This window comes from Gymnoscopelus microlampas (assembly GCF_963454915.1).
Source record: "Gymnoscopelus microlampas genome assembly, chromosome: 2".
Taxonomy (NCBI): domain Eukaryota; kingdom Metazoa; phylum Chordata; class Actinopteri; order Myctophiformes; family Myctophidae; genus Gymnoscopelus; species Gymnoscopelus microlampas.
The window spans coordinates 34,082,603-34,099,192 of NC_139939.1; the positions used below are offsets into that span (position 1 = coordinate 34,082,603).

At 44.0% G+C, this 16,590-nt stretch overlaps 1 protein-coding gene and 1 pseudogene across 2 annotated transcripts in view; both read right to left on the minus strand.

Moving 5' to 3' along the window:
* The window catches only part of LOC311060327 (transitional endoplasmic reticulum ATPase-like), a 14,150-nt gene extending 12,461 nt beyond the window's left edge, over nt 1-1,689 (minus strand). The window contains exons 1-3 of the mRNA XM_084078471.1: nt 1,529-1,689; nt 1,211-1,344; nt 337-448 (exon numbers count right to left, since the gene is read on the minus strand). Coding sequence (XP_083934597.1) covers nt 337-448; nt 1,211-1,233 — 135 coding nt within the window. The 5' untranslated portion in view covers nt 1,234-1,344; nt 1,529-1,689. The remainder of the gene's footprint in view (nt 1-336; nt 449-1,210; nt 1,345-1,528) is intronic.
* Nucleotides 1,690-3,988: 2,299 nt separating this feature from the next.
* Nucleotides 3,989-15,116, minus strand: LOC311058039 (sterile alpha motif domain-containing protein 1-like; annotated as a pseudogene). The gene is made up of 7 exons (XR_014602862.1): nt 13,888-15,116; nt 12,239-12,455; nt 11,488-11,621; nt 11,174-11,222; nt 5,737-5,854; nt 5,153-5,267; nt 3,989-4,743 (listed from the first exon to the last, which is right to left on the minus strand). The product of XR_014602862.1 is annotated as a sterile alpha motif domain-containing protein 1-like (transcript).
* Between the last annotated feature and the right edge of the window lie 1,474 nt (nt 15,117-16,590).

Below are 16,590 nucleotides of genomic sequence, written 5' to 3' on the forward strand. Positions count from 1 at the left end.
CAAAATTAATTAAAAGCGTCACAATCATTTTAACCCCTTTATCCATATTTTATACTTTGGCTATTCAAAAATAGCAGATATACAAGCTCATAGCGCGGCACCGAGTGCCGTGCTATGAGCTTGTAGATCTGCTATTTTTGAAAAATCCCTGCCACAAAATATTTTTTGAGACAAGGGGGTCCGCAGCCAAAAACAAAACATCATTTTGGGGATCCTTGACATGGAAAAGTTTGAGAACCACTGGCCTAATGCATATCAAACTAGGGGATGTTCAAAATCAAAAGGGTTGAAAATCACTGTCAGAAATGACCACTGAGGACTGTGTAGTGTCCAAACCTGGGCCAGGCACACAATGCTGTTGTCTTCGTTTATGGCGTCATCCACAATGAGCCTGTTAGGTCTGTGTTTCTGCTTCAAGATGGCAGTGGAGAAATCTTCTCCCTTCGGCCTGCCAACAGAGAGGCACAGTGTGACACACACACACACACACACACACACACACACACACACACACACACACACACACACACACACACACACACACACACACACACACACACACACACACACACACACACACACACACACACACACACACACACACACACACGCTCTAGCTCCAGTTTCCCCATGTGACGGTGGTCTGTATTTAGACTGCTTACCCATGGATGTGAAATCCTGAGGGTCCATTTGTACAAGTGCTAAATGAACACTGAGGATTTTGCAGTGTAGAAACCAGTATGTGCCCTTGTAAACATGGTACATATCGTTACTTACCAGTTTACCATCTGCAATCAGAGGGCAAATGTAAAGTAACATAACTGTAATACAGTAAGTGTAAGTGAACTCAGAGCAGAGTCTAGTCAACAAGTCATCTGAACTTTGCATATAGTATTAATTACACCATACTTAACGTTGAAATGTCTCTATGCTGGATAAAGTAATATGAGACACGGACATGGTATTCTCTGTGGTACCAAATCATGTACCAATTTGAACCAACCATGTTCCTATTTTGGACACATTTTCAAAGAAATTCAAAATGTCAAAATATAATGAATTAATACATTTTTCAAATATCAGAAATAGCAGATCTACAAGCTCACAACGCATCATGATACAACACATTGTGAGCTTGTTGATCAGCTACTTTCGCTATTTGTTGTGTGACGAAGTATAGGGTGCATGCGCAAACAGCTGTTTAACTCACTCTGTTCCTCCAGAGGCAGGCATGACTGCTCTCTTTTGTTCCCCTCCAATGGCTCCAATAGGTCCTGTTGTTCTCTGGACTGTGTGTCTAAGCTGGTTTCAGTGAAGTCTGGATTCTTACTGGCTCGTTGTGCCCTGAAAGTATTGACAGTGGCATATCATATTTTTAGTTGATCTATACAGACTAGCATTGTCTGACATAATGTCAAAGTCTAGATCTAATTTAGTCTTCTCTTTGTCTGGTGTGTTCAGGTCTCTGGATAAGTCTAGTTCTGGGTGGAGGCCTAAAGTTAGTTGTTTACATTTAGTCTGATCTGACCTTATGTATTTGAATGGAGGCAGATAGTCCGAAATCACTGGTTGAAAAGTCTTCAGCAGCACTCTCCTCTGTCACACTGAAATATCATGTCTGTGTGTCCTCAAGTCTCTCCGTTTGTCTGTCTTGGCATAAACTGGTTAACTCCGTCCCTAGCTCATGGCCCGCCCCCCCATAAACACACACACACACTTGCATGTACACACACACAGACACGAAAGTCATACCCACGACCCTAAGCTTACCCTGGAGTGTCCCAGTACATACAGATACAATTTGATATATCCCCCTCCCCCTGTGTCTGTGTCTGTGTCTCTCTCTCTCTCTCTCACACACACACACACACACACACACACACACACACACACACACACACGCAATGTTTCAGAAATGTAAATTTGCACATTTTATTATAAAAGTTATTCTTTACCAAATCACATGAAACAAGCAGCAAGGGCATAGATATACATACATAGATATACATAAATATACATTCCCAACTGTCTTCTTTCCAAATTTGAGGTGTGTGAATGACAATGCTAGGCAGCTTGGTAGAAACTCCCTGGGACTTTACAATAACACACATTCTTGCTCTGCTAGGCCTGCAAATGGTTGTTTTACTTCACAAGCAAAACTTGCTTTAACATTGGAAAATATACTGTACATATTTTGTCGTAGTACATGAACAAGAAACATTGAAGACTAAAGTTATATTACAGTACATTGAACGTTACAATGAGGTTTAAGGAGAAGTGATTTATAAAACAACAGAGGAAGAGAGGAATAAAAAGATTTGACTGTGCGGGCGCACACACACACACACACACACACACACACACACACACACACACACACACACACACACACACACACACACACACACACACACACACACACACACACACACACACACACACACACACACACACACACACACACACACACACACACACACACACACACACAATGGCAGACCATAAAGTTGGAGTATTGACAAGCCTGAGGTAATAAATATTGGGGCATAAAAATACAAACAACAGAAGACCGAAGATAAAAACTTCATCATTAGAAAGATGAAACTGAGCACATAATTAACAATATTGCAGCATGGTGGGAGTAGGTCAAAAAACGCTGGTGGTCTCCAGTTGATTTAGATTAGTTGCTAGCTCTATTGAGTTTAAACTGTGTGCACTCCTGTACAGAAAACCTTGCATGAAAAAAAGAAAAGAAACTCCAGTTACACCAGTGTATTCAGTGGACTTCTCTTCAGCCTGTTTGTATCTCATTGCCTTTGAACATTTGAAGTCAAAATAGCAGATCTACAATCTCACAAGATTGTGAATTTTCAGATCTATTTTCACCGAATGTTCGCTTATTTCCGCCTAACGTGACATGCACATAATAGGTTTGCTTCACTCCCCAAAAATAATATTTCAGCTGTTGACATTTTTATTTTCAGTGAGTGGCATAGTAATGCAACAAAGTATCATTTCAGCTTAACTGCTACACACAGATGTCTCACACTGCTGGACTATTCATTAGCAAACGTATGACCTAATGAGGCTGATTATCAGAAGGCTTATAGGGGCGGTAACAAACACTGTATTGCTTTGGCCAACGATCATGAATTATAAAAGTAGGTCATTATCGTTATTCACACAAATACCTTGGAATGTGGTACAATCAATGTTCAACACATCAGACTCATTAGTATTCTTCTTCTGTCCTTTCCCCACGGACACACACAACACACGCATGCCTGCATGCATGCACCCACCTACATGAACAAACACACACGTAAACAGTAACAGTAATCACATCACAACCTTAAAAAGATGAGCCTAATTTATATTTTGTTGTGTCGCTCACAGAACATTACAGATTTTAAATCTAAAATCTGAGGCGAAAATAACAGATTAAAAAAAAAGAAGGATTTTTTTTGGCGAGCAACAGCTTTGTGCAATGAAGGTTAAACATGTCCTCTCTCATTACAGATGTGAAAAAACACTACAGTACAAAACAAAAATAAAACATTTTGCACAGTTTACCCCCAAAGTTTCAAAGTGCAGGGCCATGATGACTGTATTTGAAAAACAGAAATTGCATGACTGTTGAAGGTCTCAGCACTTCCAATGAGTGAGTCATAACCGAAGTGTAAAGATGTCAGAGCAAATGCTTTGTTATATAGACCATTGGTTCTCAAAGTGGGGTCCGGGGACCCCCAGGGGTTGTTGGGCGGGTACCAGGGGGTTCCCAGCTAAATGAGTTAATTTAGCATTCAATTCAGTTTAACCACTTGAGCCCGATATACATTGGCTATTTGAAAATAGCCGATCTACACGCTCACAACGCGTCGCTTTGCGACGTGTTGTCAGCTTGTAGATCTGCTATTATCAAAAAGAATCTTGCAAAAATGTTTAACATTTTGAATATTTTTGAAACATTTTGACACATGTATGTGAGGCATTGACTTTCATATTTCTATGATTTCTCTTTAGTCATTAACCACTTACGCCATCATCATACAACACCAGTGTGTATAAATGAAGCATATAGGCTATTTTGGAGAATTTCCGCCTGTAATAACAAGCCCAAAATAGCGATGCCAAGTTCAATGTGGTTAATCATCTCTCCTTACATCCCTCCTATGTGCTACAGTACATATTGTCATCCACGTACAGTACCAGGTATAAAAAATCCACAAAATCCACAATCCGTTTTCAAATGGCTGATCTACAAAGACCAGGGCAGCAGTGGAAATGGAGTTTTTTTTTGTGTGAGTGTGCACATGTGTTTTGTGTGATCCACTGCATGTGATAAAATAAGATGTCATGTCAAGCATTTAGCCTGGATGCATTTTTAACACTTGCTTTAGTTGCATGTAAGTATAGGTGCAAAGGGTCTGTGTGTGTGTGTGTGTGTGTGTGTGTGTGTGTGTGTGTGTGTGTGTGTGTGTGTGTGTGTGTGTGTGTGTGTGTGTGTGTGTGTGTGTGTGTGTGTGTGTGTGTGTGTGTGTGTGTGTGTGTGTGTGTGTGTGTGTGTGTGTGTGTGTAAAAGAGAGAGAGAGCTCATTGAGGTCAAGAGTCATCGTCAAAATGTGTTTTCTGCAGAACCTTTACATGTCGCTCAAAGATCTTGAGGGCGGGTCCGAGTCTGATTGACAGGCCAGTCAGAACATCATTACGCTGCATCAGGAGGAGAGACTTGCCATCAATTTCCTTTTGGGGACACACACACACACACACACACACACACACACACACACACACACACACACACACACACACACACACACACACACACACACACACACAGCAGCATTACAGAAGACACCTACAAATGTCTGAATGTACCTCATGCTGTTTACATTTCTGTCTAATAAAGTCATCAATCAATCAATCTCACATTACTAGCACATTTGGACAGTCAAGAGTTTGTACAACTGCACATAATATGGAAGTTTGGACATTCTTCCTTCACAGTTAATATATTCGGCATATAACGGAATTCAGAATGTCACTAGTAGGTACATTTAGATTGGGATAAATGATGTCTATTACGCCTGTCTGTTCTGTCTAACGTCTGTCTAACACCCTCTTGTGGTTGTCTTAGGTACTGCAGGCCTACCTGGGTCCTGAAGGCAACGGCTTGCTCTGGGAAACCTGCTACTGTGAAGTAACTGACCACGTCTGACACCGTCCAGTCCACTGGGTTTACACCACCCCCCTCACACTTCACAAGTCTAGAGATAGAGAGAGAGAGAGAGAGAGAGAGAGAGAGAGAGAGAGAGAGAGAGAGAGAGAGAGAGAGAGAGAGAGAGCAATAACCAAAGCATGCATTTGTATGTATAAGAAATATATATTTTAGTATAATACAATATGTCAAGATTAAACAATCCCATTTTAATACTTTTTATTTTATTTTTATGGCGACACCTACAGTGACACCTACGAGCTGTCTAGAATAGCACCTGTGTGTGTGTGTGTGTGACTGTCCATCCCACATCCCAAATGCCACACCCGCATTTTAATCTGAGATCCTGGGGACCCCCTGAAGCCCCCTCAAGGACCCCACTTTGAGAACCACTGGGGGGGTTCACAAAACAGTATCTGGGTTCAGCACATTATTGCTCCTTATTTCTTTATTGTGATCGTTGTCGCTCTCATATGTTATAATAAGTCATTCTTTCAACCAGTGTGTGGTCCACTTACATTCCTCTGTTGACTTCTCCGTTCATCCCTCGCTCCTCTGCAGGGCCAGAGTCCCTCGGGGAGGCAGTGGGGGTTAGTAGGCAGGAAGAAACCCCAACTTCTGCTTTACACTGCACACCTAGGAGACAACCAGGAAGTTCTTTTCAGACACATGCATGTTTGCATACTGCATGCGTACATACTGTAGGCACGCAGAAAATCGAGAGTGAAATCGCTTACATGGGAACACTTTGCCACCTGAGCATCAATGGTCCCCACAACAAAAGACTTTCCGTTTGAGAGAGCTTTAGTGCTGTTCTGCAATAACGTTTGAAAGATCAAATGCTCTCAGGCAAGATGCCAACTGTACCACAACTAAGGTTTGTTAGACACATCTTGAACCTTGAGTGTTTGTGATTTTTCTGTATATAGGTGGTTGTTTTTGTTCAATGAATCTCAATAATTGTTTAAGAGATTATGTTCAATAAAAGTGCATTTGTGAGACAGTAGACAGACATTTACCCCGCTCATTACTGTGCACAAATGTACAGTAGGTACAAGTGTCAGGGTTCTGGTTCTGAGGTTTCTATCTGCCAGCACCAGGAAAAGAAAGCTAGTCATCTCTGCAACTCCATCCTACAGCACTGTTGGGAATGGGTACAGATGTTATCCAGGCTGCGTCTTGCCGATGGTAAGACGATGAATTGAATTTGAATCAACGTTCATGTGATTAACAATTTGGATAATTGCTATTAGAGATTAATAATATAGCTACCGCCACAGGCGGTGTTTGCGATCTGCTGCTGTACTGCAACATTAAGACATGATATTACAAAACCTGTGCCAAATTGTGTTCACACTGGTGTAAATGGTGGTCACACATGCTGAGGAACATAATTATATTCTGAAACTACCAGAGAGAGTAAAAACATAGGCATGACCAATATCTCCATCAGGGCAAGTACCTCAACGTAACCTGGGACGGAATAAGGCTCGAAAACCATCAGCACCCAGTCTACCTGGGAGTAACCCTTGACCGTACCCTCAGCTACAAGGAGCACATCCAGAAGACGAGAGCTAAAGTGTCCACAAGGAACAACCTTCTGCGTCAACTTACCAACTCAAAGTGGGGAGCCCACCCAAGTATGCTGCGTACAACGGCACTAGCCCTGTGCTTTTCCACCGCCGAATACGCCTGCCCAGCATGGTACAAATCAAGCCACGCTTGCAAAATAGACCCTATCCTCAACGAGACCTGCAGGATAGTTACTGGGTGCATCAAAACAACCCCCATACCCTGCCTCTACGCCCTCTCTGGCATCGCCCCCCCTGGCATCCGCAGAGCCGTCATCGCTAAAGCCGAGCGCACAAAGCAGGCCAATGACAACCGGCATTTACTCCATGAACACACCGCCCCCCAGAAACGACTCAAGTCCAGGAGCAGCTTCCTGGATGCCACAGCAGAACTGGAGACCACACCACCTGCTGCCAGGATTACTGAGTGGCACAACCAATGGGACAACCTGGGCAGCCAGACAACCCAGTGGACCGAGAGAGGCATCACCTCAGATGAATGTCTCGCTACTGGCCACGACCAACCTTGGACTGTCTGGAAAACCCTGAACCGTCTGTGGGTCGGCGAAGGACGCTGCAAGGCATCCATGAAGAAATGGACATTAACATTTTCTGATGCATGTGTGTGCGGTGAACCACAAACCATGGACCACATCATGAGCTGTAGCTACGCTCCACAATGTACTGGAGCTGACCTGGCCGAACCAAATTCCGCTGCACTAGCCTGCGCCAACCACTGGAAAGACGAGATATAGAAGATGGCCAGACACGAAGAAGAAGGGCAAGTACGAAACTGGGAGCACAGGGGAGACTAGCCAGTAAACTCACCACAGTGAGTTCACTGGCCACAGTGTCATGGAATACGCCTCACTCAGCTGGATGAGTGAGCCACTTATACATATTAGCCTGCTTGACAACATCCAAAAGAAGGCCCTCAAAATAACTGTGGATTAGGACACTGCCTGTACAAAATCCTTCATCCGCAGCCTTATCTACAGAAGACAGGTTGCTGCTGCTAGTCCTGTACAAAATGCATAACCACCACTGCCCCACGGACCTCCAGGCAATGCTCTCTCCACCATACACCAGACGGCGAACCACCTGCTCATGCACAGCTACGCTAGACCATACTCTCAGCCTCCCGGGCTGCAGGACACTCTCCGTGGACAGAAGCTTTCTCTACACTGCTCTCCATCTATATATGGAACAGCCTTCCGGAGCATGCCATCGGATCCATCACAGACCATGGTCTTCAGGCCTTCAAATCCCAATTAATATATAAACAAATATCTTTATTGAATACCACTGATATCTCCCCCTTACCAAATTAAACCTATAATTAATCAGTATTGGTTTTGTCTTTTGTATAATTTTGTAAAATAATTTAAGTATCACCTATCAATTGTATCAATTGTGTAACTGATGACCAGCAGAGTATTATGGCAATCTACAGTCTGAGTGTCATTTATGATCGTTGCAACTTTATTTTTTTGCAACAATTTTTATTTCTTTATTTGCACTGCTGCCAGCAAACCTCTCGGCACAGTACGTTTTGGTGTGATGTGTTTTAGTTTTTTTTAGCGCCGGTTAAAACTCTGGCTGCTGGGGCGCTTGGGTGGCGCAGGGGTAAAGTACTGGTCTAGGGGTTAAAATCCACTGTGTACCTACACCAACATAATTGACTGTATTCGAAGGGGGGAAGCTGGTGGGTTGTGGAGGGTAATGTTTAATTGCTGCACTCTTATGGTTGGTGCGGCATCTGTCAGCAGTGTTGAACGGGAGGACTAGGATGGAGGCGATATGTCCTCTTGGTAGGGGCTCCTCACTGGCAGGTGAGCCAGTAGGGTACGATAGCAGTGGAAAAACCCAGACATGTGTGAGGAGGATTAATTGGCAGAACAACTAAATTGGGAAAAAAAATAAAAAGGTAAAAAAATAATTGGCTACTCTAAAAAAGAAAAAACTCTGCCTGCTTCATTTTGGATCATCTGAAGGGCATGAGAGACTATTTGCGCTAAATGACAGAGTAGATTCAATTGACAGAGGAAAGTTGACAGAGGAAAGATTTGATCTTGTAGATTGCATAAGATGATAGAAGCAAAACTGCACAAATGCTTTGTCCAGGGTGAAATTGTTGAGTGTGTGTGTGTGTGTGTGTGTGTGTGTGTGTGTGTGTGTGTGTGTGTGTGTGTGTGTGTGTGTGTGTGTGTGTGTGTGTGTGTGTGTGTGTGTGTGTGTGTGTGTGTGTGTGTGTGTGTGTGTGTGTGTGTGCGTGCGCGTGCGTGTGCGTGTGCGTGCGGATACAGTATATATGATCTTGGTCTTATTGTATTTCAGCAGCAACACCTTTTGAAACATCCAATTATAGAAGTCGGATAAAGGAAAAATATTCACAGTTGGGTATAATTTCGTGCAAATGAGATGGAGTTAAAATAATTGGAATCATGTTTTGGCTTTTTATGGAGAGGTTGCACAGCAGGGCTCTAGGGATGGCAATGTCCATCTAGGCAAGCCTTTGGTCACAAACAAGATATCATGAAAACTACTGCTGCCATGGAATTTTCAGTGCACTGACTGCACCCCCAGCACCCTTATAAATTAGGTGACCCCATGGCTTTTCCACACAATCTAATAGGCAAATTGCAGCCTCTAGTGGCAGCTAGTGGGACTATGAGACTGGCAACAGTCTTTGGTATTTTCAGCACTAGATAAGTGCAGAATACCTGTGGGGCAGTAGCAAGGTGGGTTGGATTAGGTTGAATATATTGTCAGTGCAGTAGATGTGTTGCAGATGGATTTAATGATGGCAAATCAAATTACCTTTTCTTTACGTTTGAGAGCAGCACACTGCTCTTGGTGCAACAATGTACTGGTAATGTCCAATGTCATGGAAGAAATATCATTTAACCCAAGAGCAAACTCATATCTTTGTGTGGGAATTGCAGAGTTGTCAACAGCAAATCTATCTACACCACCTTGAACAAGCCATCAAGTGCAGCTGATAGTATGAGAAGTGTTTCTCAGTATAAGAAACACTTCTGAAGTTGATATCTAGTTGACCAATCAGTAAGCATTTTATGAATGAGAAACGCTTGGTTCATTAATAACATCAAACAGAGAATAGCCGAGATCAGGAATGAACTCCCCACAATAATCGAGTAGCCTACTGGACTGGACAGCTGTCCTGCAAACATTTTTCCAAACCCGCCACTAACCATCCTCTAACATTCTGCTGTGTGGAGAGACTTTTCTCCGCAACAAACAGAAAAAATACATAAAGTGCCTGAGAATGAGATCACCTTGACTGGTCGCTTGAAACTTTTCTCATTTGAAAAAGAAATAGACACTATTTGGATTACGATGACATTATCAGGGTTGTTTTGCACCCTGTCCGTCTGGACGATTTTTGCAAAACACATTTTTTGACAGTACTCCTACAAATTTTGCCCAAACTTCTCATATTCCATCCTGATTGGCTAATATTGGCCTCCAAAGTTTGCAGGAGTGGCCCGTTTTGAACAAAATTCCGCAAATCATGAACGCAGTGTCCGATTGCGGTGAAACTTTGCACGCACATGCCAACCTTTTAACATTGCCCTATTATAGCACCACCAGGAGGCAGATTTTTACAATTTTTTTTTTAAATATTACTCCAACAAATCACGCAAATCGGTACACATTATGTCTATAGTCAAGTGATCAAGATGTCGAGATGGATCCGTTTGATTTTTCATGTTCCATTCTGAAATTTTGAAAATGTCTGGCCCACAATAACCTACCTGACCTGGCTGAGACCTTTGCTCCGAGTTGTTCTCCTGATTGTTTGTGGGGTTTATTTTGTCTTACGTTTCCCTGTGCAATTTGTATTGCCTGTTATGTTGATTGATCTCGTAATGTAAGTTGTATCAAAGTAGGGTGACCAATGACCATATATTCATTGCAAAGCCTATTGTAATATCTAAGCTAAAAGGTTTAAAAACAAATAAATATGTAGACTGCCTATAATTATTTAAGGTTATTTCAAGAAGTTATTCAACTCTCTCCAACTTTCTTTCAATCGCACGTCATTTGCGGAATGCGCAACTGATATTAGACACTATGAGAGAAAGAACTCTTTTTTGTTGCTTGGCTCAGTAGAGGCGTAGCACAACCTAGAATATAAAATGCACATGCACATGTGACATGCTTGCGCACAAACGTGCACGCGCAGTCATGCACGCGCGCGCACACACACACACACACACACACACACACACACACACACACACACACACACACACACACACACACACACACACACACACACACACACACACACACACACACACACACACACACACCGACAAATACATATAGAAGAAACTAAATGGTAAGCAGATCTTACTGTTGAAGCCTGAGGAAGTGTGGCTCCTTCCCTTACACTCCAGATTATCCTGTGGGGAGGGCAGATCATAGAGAATAATGGTGTGAGAAAAAGTAAGACATGTCAAGAACTTCCTTCCATGAACTTCAAATTCAATCCTTGCATAAATTAGCAGTATGAAGTAACTGACAGATGTGACAGCATGCTACATAGAAAACTTGAAAAGTGCACTCCTCTGAGCACAGAGCAACAGACCCCGTGGCCGCGCATGAGCAGTAATGGCGAAAACTGTGGCCGCAGAGTTACACAGTGACACACACAGGACACGTGCTTACCTGCGTTTCCCTGTGCAGCTGGTCAGGGGTGATGGTACTCCGCTCTGGTTGTGGGTCCTTACAGTGTGGCACAAGGGCTCCCTGGGCTGGTGGGCATAACACCACCCTGGTGAGAGGACCCAGTCCTGGTACGCCTGGGAGACCGCACAGAGTTGGGGAGGGAGGAAGATGAGAGAGGATCAAAAATATCAGAGGAGCCACAATCTGGGAACGAATCGACAAAAAATCCTTTGAATTTGCCTCTGGGGGCACCGCCCAATTCCCCACGTAGAGACCGGATGTCGGCCCGTTCACTCTCCTTCAGCTCTCCTCTTCCGGTGGTGCTCCTTTGTTTTCATTAATAACAACTCTACACGTTGTAATAGGAGTTGCCGACAGATTCAGCTGTGGAGCTCTGAATCTTTCTTGAGAGATTAGAGGAGCCCAAACAAGAATAAACAACTCCTCAAGACACTGTAGTAGGGAAGTAGACATACAGTAGTACGCCTACAATTCTACTTACACACTTATTCTTAATTATTGAAATAGCCACATGCAAAGCTTTATTTCTTCCATTCATCGTTCGTTTCATTTTGTCTTTGTATTCAGGACACGTACATATACAGGAATGTGTGCTTGCTTGCACACACACACACACACACACACACACACACACACACACACACACACACACACACACACACACATACACACACACACACACACACACACACACACACACACACACACACACACACACACACACACCCACCTTCATCATAGTGTTGCTGATGTTGGGGGCTCTCCTGCTTTGATGTGGTCTGGATCGCAGGATCATCTCTGCCTTCATTACCGAGACCTGGTTCGGTTGTCATGGCTACCGGGGCTCGCCCTCCCTCCTCATCACAACTCTGGGGATCATCTTCCTCCTCTTCCTCGTTCTCTTCCTGGTCTTCCTCTCCGCTGTCTGTTTCCATTGGGTCACTCTCCTGGTTAGACAGTGATGGCGGGATGCATTGGAATAAATCTTGTATCATTAATTATGTCCCATAAAATACAGAAATGGCGTTTTCATGTTTTCTCTCTCACTTTCTCACAGATGGACCAGTAGGCCTAGTGAATGCCATCTGAATGCACCATTAAGTTCCAATTCAAGCTGTAGTCTTACTAAGTGAGTATGGGATTTAAAAACCCAGACTGGATTGTTTACACACACACACACACACACACACACACACACACACACACACACACACACACACACACACACACACACACACACACACACACAAAAGTGCAGATGCTTTCATAGGCCTTCAAATGGAATATATATATATATATATATATATATATATATATATATATATATATATATATATATATATATATATATATATATATATATATATATATATATATATATATATATAAACCTATGGATAGGTAGAAAGGTAGTCACCCTAGCCTACACCCACAGCGAGCGGAGGAGCAGAGGGAGGAGAGTGCGCTGTCAAAAAATGACACAAAGGATTCATAAGGCACGAAACGGGAGAGAGGCGGGGATAAAGAGGGGAAAAAAGAACAGAAGTAACCCATGGGCCTATCCCCGGCGTTCCCCGCGTCGAGAAACGGGGAGCTCCCTCCGTGCTCCTGCTGCAAACACAATTTATTACCGCGACCAAAGAAGTGAGCCAGCTATCTGCCGACTGTTGTGTTCTGGTCGCGTCCCTCCTGACGGCCTCCAGAAAACTGCGCTCTCGGCTCCCCGCCCGAGCACGTCCTAAGTTTATACAGACACAAGACACCGCCTATTGGAGCGATGTACAGTATAGCCCATGAGCCTCAACATTCTTTGCTCAAGCCAAAAGTTCAGGGTAAACATGATAATTAAGAATAATGGGCCTTTTCAAAACAATTATAATAATAAATAAATAAACGGCGAAGAATAAACCGTGTTAGTGCTCGGGACGTTATTACACACAGAAAGATCAGATGCGCGCACACACTGTGTGTGTGGTTTTTTTTTCTCTTTTTTTTTTCGGAGAAGCGAAGGTGATCGAGCGCTCGCCGTTTCTAGTTGGTTGGATCACTCTATGGTTCAGCAGTCAGTCCGCACCAAGCAGAAGCCGCACATTCCGTGTCGGGGGCGACAATGGAATGCAATGTCAAACTACAATGTTACCGTAAAACGGTGACGATAGCCTAACAAAATTTCGTGTCATGTCTCCAGATAACCTACTTTCCCTTTTGAATTGTCGTGCTTCATGGACAAAGACAAAAGAATGTGCGATAGTGCGTGTAAGGTTTTATTGAATGGCCATTAATTCCTAGCCCGACAAGCAGCCTTATATTGTGTGCTCTGCACAGTCGGTACGTGTTGTTCATATTAAGTTGTCCTCTAGTGTCTAGTCTATAGCATACCTTTTTCACCAGATGCCTGTCCTGCAGTGCGCTCTTTAGAAGTCTGTCAGCGGACGCATTCTTGTGAATCGGCTCTTCCACAACCATCCCCCTCCTCTGTGGAAGACTGATGTTCCCGCATCGGGTCCTGCGCAGCCGGCCCCTCGCCACCTCCCTCTCCAGGACCACCTTGACTCTGCCCCGGGTCAGCTTCTCCCCCGACAGCGGACAGCCGCTCCTGGCTGCTCAGATACCCCAGAATCTCCTTCAGTCCGAACGGCTTCGTTTGGCCCCTGGTGGCGGCGGCGGACAAACAGCGAACAGAAGCCACCAGTCTGTCGCCCAGGTCAGAGTTGGTTTGTTGGCCCCCCGCCGTCCTGGTACACTGTCCCCCTCCCACACGGAGTTTGGGCTTGAGGGGCTGCTTCTGCCTCTGAGGGACATTGTTGTTGCTTTCGCTCCTGAGGCAAGTTTTCCTCTCTGCATCCACGGTGATGCCGCCGTCCTCCTTGCCTGGCTCCATTCCCCCTCGAATCGCATCATCGACTTGGCTTGGTGTTGTTTCGTCGGCGTCAACGCCGCTGGTTATATGCCCAGCATGGCCGGGGGATGGACAGCCACAGTCATCCCCTGCCTGGTGTCCTAATCCCTTGTCTCTGCATGCACTTGCTTTCTCCTCCTCTCCACAGCCGCTCCCGGCTATTGCGCCACAACTGAGAACAATGTTTCCGCGGCACGGACTGGAACTGGAAGAGAGGTTTTGTTTTTTCCCGCTGATGCTGGCCGGTGTCTGTGGCCGGGGGTCCGGGCTGGGTTCCGAATCCTCTTCTCCTCCCTCCTGGTCGGTGAAGCTGTGCGCACTATCGCCGTTGTTGTTCAAATTGTTGTGTTTGGTCCGCTCCCTCGCTGCTGCCTCCGCGCTGCTGCTGCTGCTGTTACCAGCGGCCGTAAACTCGCTCTTCTTTCGGCTTTTTCGCTGCACCTTCGCCGCGTTTCGATACGAGATCGATCCCTTGTAGCTAACTTTGAGCACAGTCTGATCTTGGATCAGTTTTTCCAGCTCCGTCCTGGTTCGGTCCGGGTCTGACCCGTGTCGTCTTCGGACCATTCGACAGATCCTCTCGAGGTCCGGACGGGCTTTTCTGGAGCGAAGAGAATCGATTGTTTCAAGGATCCACTCCCGGTACTTGGGTTCGGACATCTTCTGTTCTGTTGGTACGGATGGGTTTGGCCGAGTGCGTCTTTTTCGTTGTTTCAGAAGTGACGCTGTGTGAGTGAGAGCTCAGAGCCAGAGTGCGAAGCCCCGGCTGAAGAATGCGAACGGAAGCCTGGTTTGTACGCTTGCGTTTATTGGCCACATTGTGCGCTTAAGGTGGACCGAAGATGGCGCCCGGGTCTCCATAGACGCGAACGGCATTTAAGGTGGAATTGGCCCGTTTTTGCGCATCGGAGCCCTGCTCTTTGTTTGCGGCTAAGTATCGTTTATAAATAATATTAGTTTGATTGTATCAAACAGTAGCCTAAAGTCCAAACAACTAGTGCGAAGCGAGTGCAAATAGGCTATTTCGCAACGTGAGTGAGAAATATAGTGATTTTTATTTAGCCAGGGTGCTGTCAACAGATGACAGCCCCGTGTCGCATAGCCGCCCGTCAGTGATGGACTATAGGCTGTAACGGAGTTTTCTACAAGAGAGGTCATTTGATGGTCATAAAGCCTAGCCTAAGGTCCATTCTCAACTGCATAATTCCTAAACAAACATACACATATGCCTACAACCTGTTTTATTGTAATTTGTTTTACAAGTAGGTTAAAACTGTATTAGAATGATGCTCATATTGCAAAATATTACACTTATATTACACACTTACACACTTTGCCTATAATAGCCGTGTTTTCTTGTCAATGTCCTTAATAGCTTCCCTTTGCAGTGCTGAGAGGGGAGGGTAACAGCTGGGTTTACACTGATCTAATTTCCCTAAAAACTTAAAAGTACAACACGTACCAGCATTGTGCCTCAAGAGGAAGTTGTATCACTGCAACACTGGAGAGTAGACACAGAATGGTATTGTGTTATAACTTCAAACATTTATCCTTGATGATATAGCCTTAAACTTGACATGAATGAAATACAGTAACTGAAATGTCAACATGTGTATGTATTAGCCTACTTCAGTGGAATAATAATATTAATAATAAGTAAACGCATAATGATCAGGCCTATTAGCCTACTATACCATGAAATTGCAAGAGCTGATCAAAAGTGTTTGACAATTTCTTATAGGCTACTCTTCTCACCTCTAACTGTTTTCTCTCAATCTTGCATAACTTTATTTGGAAAACAGCTGACATCCTTTGGAAGCTTTCAACAATTACATCTCTCTGAGCAAGAGCAATGATTAGGCCTTCTCTCCATAGTCAAATATTGACTGTTGTGATGAGACTGTTGTGTGGGGATTCACTAAAGAATAAAATAATTGGGAGAATGAGAGGTGGAATGCAGTGAGAGGGATAGGGCTGGGGGATAGGGACAAAATCAAATATTGTAATATTTTTGAAGAAATACATCAATATCAATATTGTAAATATCGTATTGAGATTATATCAGTTTCTTTAATAGCGAAAATCTACAAGCTCAATGCAATGCTTCACGGACCACGGTGCGTTTTGAGCTTGTATGTAGATCAGTATTTTCGCAATTTCTGAACATTTTTGAAAATATAAAA